At 34.3% G+C, this 7,233-nt stretch overlaps 1 protein-coding gene across 1 annotated transcript; it reads right to left on the bottom strand.

Moving 5' to 3' along the window:
• Nucleotides 1-1,343: 1,343 nt before the first annotated feature.
• Nucleotides 1,344-5,332, bottom strand: LOC117832678. Its single transcript, XM_034711904.1, has 2 exons — nucleotides 5,259-5,332; nucleotides 1,344-3,708 (listed from the first exon to the last, which is right to left on the bottom strand). The coding sequence occupies exon 2, from the start codon at nucleotides 3,685-3,687 to the stop codon at nucleotides 2,698-2,700; it is 990 nt and encodes a 329-aa protein (XP_034567795.1). The 5' UTR covers nucleotides 3,688-3,708; nucleotides 5,259-5,332; the 3' UTR covers nucleotides 1,344-2,697.
• Between the last annotated feature and the right edge of the window lie 1,901 nt (nucleotides 5,333-7,233).

The raw sequence follows: 7,233 nt of genomic DNA, 5'->3' as shown, positions 1-7,233 counted from the left end.
AAAGCGGAAGTAAACAACGGCGAAGCCGATAAATAAAATGCTTATTTAGCATCCATTTATGATTTAAAAACTTAGGAAGTGGTTTATATGTAATTTGATAACTTTCACAGTACCCAAAAACAGATTTCCTCCCATCAAAAAATGAGGAAAAAGAAAAAGCAGAACGAGCGCTGTGCATTATGGGAAACAGTACGTGAGGCAGACTGGTACGATGCATACTGAGATATTTTCCCATATCAGTAGACATCTGGGGAGTTTTGGCATACTGCAGATTTTGCTCTTGTTCACAAATCAGTACATACTGCTAGTATAGTAGGCGGTTTCGGAAACAGACACTGACTTTGAGGCGTGTTCCCACTAAATCCTTGAGGGCTTAGGGCTGTCCCACTGTCAAATCATCAAGTGTGTGAGGGATCTCCCCCAGACTTTTTGAGCCCTTTATGCACCCTTTCCGTAAGAGTGCATTTTTGCAGACTTAGCATAAGGGAATCACCCAGAGTTCACAGCATTGTGACGTGACACACGGGATTCCCAGGGGAAGCCCGTGAGCATGGAAAGGTAAACGAACGCCGTAACATGGAAGTTTAAAAAAAGTGTGACAGTTAAAAAGAAGCATGAAAGTTCCAATGAAATTAAAAGTTTAAAAAGTTTGCCTGTAAATATGAATATAGAAAACAGCCTTAATCTATTTATCTTCACATATATGTGTATCCAGTATAATTTATATATTAAAGTTACATAGCATATTTATATATTCTACATTGTGTGGTTAAGCAGTCTGTACAGCAAGAGCCTGGATCACATGGCAGTCAGTCTGTCCCTTAAGCACCTTGAATTTGAGGAAAGTAAAAATTGTGCAATAAAAATCCCTAATATCGCTAAGGTGAGCTGGTGATGTCATGCAGGTTACGTGAGAGGTCTCAAAGTTCCAGTTCTATAGTTTGAGCCCTTACAGCCTCCTGCCCTCAACCACTTTCCAGGTGTAATAAGTTAAGTCAAGGTCTCAGGGCTTAGGGAGGACATTGAGATTGGGCCAATGTGTATTTAGTTCCTCTGTTTCCCCTGTCCTGTGTTGGATCATTGTAAGTCTTCCCTGTGTTCTCTGTTTCTCTATCCTCGTGTTTTCTTATTTATTACTCAACTTTATTGGATTTTGAATTTTTAACAAAACATATCAACAACATACAGGACAAAATAGTGCCAAGCCGAAGAGTGAAAAAAAATAAAATAAATAACGATAAAATGTGTGACTTTGACTGGCATGAAAAATAATAAAAAACAAACAGACAAATAGACAAAACAACAAACAGAGAAGAAAATACTGTATCAAACAATAAAGAAAAAATAACAATAATGAAATAGTGCACAAATAATGAGAATGACAAAATACCAGTATTAACAAGACATTTTGGACAAGTTAACAAGATGTCCAATGTACCACTGTCACGTGCCCTCTACCCATACTTCACAAATAGATATTTAATCAATGTTCGTCCAACAGTGTCCACACTGCTTCCTTTCAACGCACCATTGCCACACCTCCTGCATTCAGTTCAGAGCCCCAACAACCACACCGCAAAGTAAATGTTATCCTCGTGTTTTCTTAAGACATTTTAGTAACTTTAGTTTGTACCTTTTGTTCTTTTATTATCAAAAACATATTTTTCTCAGTGATCACACGCCCCATTTTTGTTTCACATCTGCACCAATGCATCTGTATTTTCAGGCACATCAGGGTCCAATATGATAGGTTCACAGTCAGGTCATGAAAACAGCTTCATATATCAACAGCTGTAGTGCAGACATCGATTAAAAGGCACATGTTTACAGTGGATAAACTCTTCAACGATGTTTCCATCTGCTGTTATGATTAAATCTGAACATTCAAAGTCTGCTAGATGAGTGCTGCTAAGGTCAACAAGTAAACTTCCCTCTGTCTTTCATAAGCAATGCATCATCAGACTAGTTGAAATAATGACACTTTTATTCTTCTAGGATTAAAAATGTACATTCAAGGAAGTACCAGAGATTTGACATTAAAATGAAATTGATTTCACTTTAAAATTTCATAACAAAGTGGTGGATAACAAGATTACAGTGGTGGACATTTATCTACATCAATGCAATTTTTATATAAATATATATATATAAATAATGGCAGAGATTATTGGCTGTTTTTCTATTCAGAAAAATAAATTCAACCCCTAAAATAATTTCTTATCTGTACAAAATTGTTGGTAGTGTGTACACGGTGTATGCTGTCCCTGTATCTGTCTTGCAGCTTCCCTTCTATAAATATACTCATTGCATATTTTTAGTGGAGTACAGTAAATATAGCCTGCATAGATCTCGGGGCACACATGTAGTGAAATCAAGAGATTGGAATCTGAATTTTTACATGAAATCTGACAGAAAGTTACAGAATCATTAGAACAACAGCAAAGTGACGGAGTGCAAATATTGTTTCTGATTAAGAAAATAAACATTGGTCAACAGGGAGACTGGACATGCTAACGGAAGATTTCAATTTGCCTCTTCTGTTTTTAATGTACATTGTTTTTCACACATTGGTCTTTAGGAATAGATAGATTCATGTATGTGGCTTATATGGTCGTCAGAGATTGTGCTACAGTTGAGTTTACAGCAGAGAGTGGTGTAGAAGAAACTCTGCTAAAGTGCCACATACATTAAAGCTTTCTATGTTTCAAAAAGTGTCCAAAAGTTCAAAAATAGTCTTTTCTTGAACATGTCTGGTGAAGCAGTCATCATGGTGTTGTCCACAGTGCAGGCATACTGGTTCTTCAGATACTCTTTATCAAATTTCCTTCCAGCAGACCGATCCCCGAGACAAGTGACGAGATGGATGGTGGCTTTGAACCTGCTGCCCACCAGCGCCAGTGACAGGGCCAAGGATACAACGTAGAACGGGACGCTTTGAGTCTCCTGCTGGGAAGTTTTGTCTGCTGGGATGATGTACTGGATGATGATGCGGTTTCTCTCAGGTAGACCATGTTTCTTTGTGAAGGTCTCAAACTTGTTTAAGTACCCATCCTTTGGTGGATTAAGAGGACTGAGTGTGATGTTTGGTACCGCTTCTTCTCCAGCTCTCTTCATTGAGTTCCAGTGGTTTGGAAGTTTTGCAGGAAGATGCTCTCCATTTGGAGTTGGACAGCCAGAGCTTATGCTGCAGTTAAAAACTCTGTGCTGCGGCTTCATGACGCCGGCAGCAATGCCATACGCTGCATCCGCATTAAGAGTGCAGTTCCAGGGGGAGTACAGGATCACATCTGTGACGGTGGGCAGAGGTAGGAGGCAGCAGGCTGGGATCAAAGAGTCTCTGATCGCTCCGTGTGCCATGAAAATGATGTCAATATTGTCCCCGTGGTCTTTCTTCTCTTCCTCATTGATGTGTTTTTTTATGAAGTTAAACATCTCGCCAAGTTTTTCGAAGGCTGCAGATTGAGAATTCTGTTTCAACCATTGCAAGACAGTTTCATCCTCACACTTATGTATTGCCGAACGCATCAGTTTCTCATGTTCAACAGATTTCCTGTTTGGGGGACCAAACAAACCTTCATACGATAATTGGTTGAAATGCAGCGTCCGTGCCATCCTGATCTTAAAACTGGGGTCCACTGTACCTCTCAGTGAAGGGCTGGCTTTTGTCCCAGGAAGTTTGAAAGCCATTCCAACAGCTCCCCCTACATCCTGGTGAAGAACAGGACCAGAATGAGATTCTTTTTAAAGTTTCATCAAATGACCAGGCTCATGGAAAGTACCAAACTGTCAACACTTTAACTATTTTCACTTTTCATACAATGCTATTGTAACACAAAGTGCTGTACATGAAAATATTAATGGTAGTAATAAAGTAGAATAAATACAAAAGTACAAAAAGAGGACCCCACTGACCCAACCAACATGATATGATAATAATAACAATAACAACAACAACAGTGATAATAATAATAATAATAATAATAATAATTATTATTATTATTATTTATTAATTAATAATAATAATAATAATAATAATAATAACAACCATAATTAATAATCATTAATAATAATTATTAGTATTATCATTAATTAATTAATAATAATAATAATAATAATAATAATAATAATAATAATAACCACAACAAATAATAATAATTATCATTAATTAATATTAATTATAATAATAATAATAATAATAATAATAATAATAATAATAATAATAATAATAATAATAAAAATAAAGTTTTAGAAAAATTCTGATGCCATGATATCTTATTTGGAAAACACTGGAGGAAAAATAAGATGTTAAAACTCAGTACAGGAAATTCAACTCACCAAAATATAATAAATTGTTAAGATAACAAAACACTAAAAGATTAAATCAGTAAAAACACCAAGATGCTTCACTGAAAGTACACACAAAGTAAAAGTAAAACAGAATAAAATATTGAACTTCTGAGAGGTAATCTGTAAAAGTCATACGGTGATAAAATCTGATTGATAACTAAATAAATAATTAAATAATCCACCATAAATTAAAAAATAAATACAATAGTTGTTATTTATTTTAATTATTTTCAACATTGTAGATTAACACTGAAGACATCAAAACTATAAAATAATCTAGTTTTGCCATAATCTGGATTACAACAGCAGTCAAATAGGGCCACCCATTGTGTACTAACCCTACCTCTGAACAACACAACTGATGGTCTCAAACACATTAAGAAGGCAAGTCATTCTACAAATGAACTCTTGACAAGGATCATGTTAATTAGAAACCATTCCAGGAGACAATAATCTAAAATATAAAACATGTTCTGCTTTGTTTAACACTTTTTTGTTCATTAAATAATTCTACATATGTTCTGTCATAGTTCTGATGTCTTCAGTATTAATCTACAATGTTGAAAATAATTAAAATGAATAAAAAACATTGAATGAGAAGGTGTTTCCAAACTTTTGACTAGTACTGTTTATCTATAATGATTTAAAGTAAGACAGTATATAAATTTTAAGTTGACTAAAATTCACTCATGAACCAAACCTCAGCTCTACCCCATAATATGCTGACTTTTGAAAGAAGTGTTTGAAAGTCCGGAGGAACAAAGGAGACAGTATCAGTATCGTGTATGGATATTTATCTGCTGTTCAAAAGATCAAAAGCTAAACTGAAAGCTCAAAAAAATATTGAGTGAAATAATCTTTTTTTTTTTAAAGTGAGATGATCACTAAAAACATAGTAACATGGATCTCACCTGATTTCGAGAGTGATGTCTTCAGGTGGTTGAAAAAGATGAAGACTTTCACTTTAACCTCACCTTTATCAGCTTTCTGGAGGCAGGAGGGGAAAACCATAAAGTTCTGTTTTACTATTGGCTGATTGAGATTCAGGGGTTATAAAGCACTTACAGGTGAAAATGAAACTACTGTATTCTTGGGGAATACCTCAGTGTTATTCCCCGAGGCTTCCAAAATTCATAATCTCTTGATAGAAACAGCTGAGTGTCGTGATTAACCCCTCACTTGGACACCTGCATGATTCTAAAAGTCCCTTCATTGTTTCATTTCCTTGAAGCGAGCACATTCACAGTGAGAGGAGGAAAGAGTCTGACCTCTGAGGTCAGAGGTTTCTTGGCTGAGACACAACACTGATAACTCTGGAGACTTACTGTAAAAACACCTGTCTTACCTAACATTGGACACTTTTGCATTAACAGATGTAATCCAGAGTCAGCCACAGAAATATGCAGCACAACAACTTGTTATCTTGATAATGCATTAGTTCATATGTCTTTAGTTTTGTTGTGACAGGATTCTTTGACTGTGATAATGCTACAATGCTACAATGTTACAATGTTACAATGTTACAATGCTACAATGTTACAATGTTACAATGCTACAATGCAACAATGTTACAATGCTACAATGCTACAATGCTACAATGCTACAATGTTACAATGTTACAATGCTACAATGCTACAATGTTACAATGCTACAATGTTACAATGTTACAATGTCATTTAGCAGACGCGTTTATCCAAAGCGACGTGCATACAAGAACAAGAAGAACACAAGCAAAGATCTAGAAAAGAGGAAACAAGATCAGTACGGGTAACAAAGTGCTTCAAGTCAATTTGGGTGCATTGTGAAGGCAATGAACAAAAGTAAATAAGGATTTTAAAAAAAAACATTTTTTAAATAAGGAACATCTACAATGAAGCAACCAAACCATTTAAGACCTTCCATTATCATCATCATGCAGCTGTGATTTCCTGTAAACGACCTTGTTTAGAGTCACTATGAAGGTGTGTCTCAAATAGAGAGAGAGAGAGAGAGAGAAAGAGAGAGAGAGAGAGAGAGAGAGAGAGAGAGAGAGAGAGAGAGAGAGAGAGAGAGAGAGAGAGAGAGAGAGAGAGAGGTGTACAAGTGTGGCTGCAGACTGAATTTAAGAAGTGGATGTGGTGTCCTGTAAGATTGTTCATGTGCTTTAACCTGCTCTGATAGCAAAAAGAAGTCTGATTTTATAGACAGTGATAAGAAAATGATTCTACTCTTAAGATTTATTCCTGCAGTTCACATATTTCTTATTGCTTGTTGTCAAAATCTCTACTCTCTTGTAAATGATGATTCCATGTAGGGTCAAATAAACCATAAAGTAGGGAGGATGCAACGCAGGGCTTCTGTTTTTTGATATTCACCCCCCTGATCAAATTTGGTTCAAACAGTCTGTATCACTTTATGAAGCTTTTATTTTGGTATCTCCGTTAGGAGACAGTGTGAATTTGCATATTAGCTAAATATTTAGGATTCCAGAGCAACACTTAAAATTTGGAATATACAAACAACATTTAGATTTATATTTAAAATTTATATTTAACATTTAAAATTTAGAATTAACTATCAACATTTATATTTATATTTAAATTGAATATTTAATATTTAAAATTTATATTTAACAATCAACATTTTGATTTATATTTAAAATTATATTTAACATTTAAAATTAAGATTTAACAATAAACATTTAGATTTATATTTAAAATTTATATTTAACAATCAACATTCAGATTTATATTTATATTTAAATATCAACATTTAGATTTAGATTTAAAATTTAGATTTAACATTTAATATTTATATTTAACAATCAACATTTAGATTTATATTTAAAATGAATATTTCACATTTAAAATTTAGATTTAACAATCAACATTTAGATTTAAATTCATA

This window comes from Notolabrus celidotus, chromosome 20 (assembly GCF_009762535.1).
Source record: "Notolabrus celidotus isolate fNotCel1 chromosome 20, fNotCel1.pri, whole genome shotgun sequence".
Taxonomy (NCBI): domain Eukaryota; kingdom Metazoa; phylum Chordata; class Actinopteri; order Labriformes; family Labridae; genus Notolabrus; species Notolabrus celidotus.
The sequence above is the reverse complement of the archived record's forward strand: the minus strand, read 5'-3'. Positions and strand labels throughout refer to the sequence as shown.

Excerpts from the sequence above, each read along its gene's own strand:
- LOC117832678 (XM_034711904.1), bottom strand. The coding sequence starts at position 3,687 with ATGGCTTTCAAACTTCCTGGGACAAAAGCCAGCCCTTCACTGAGAGGT.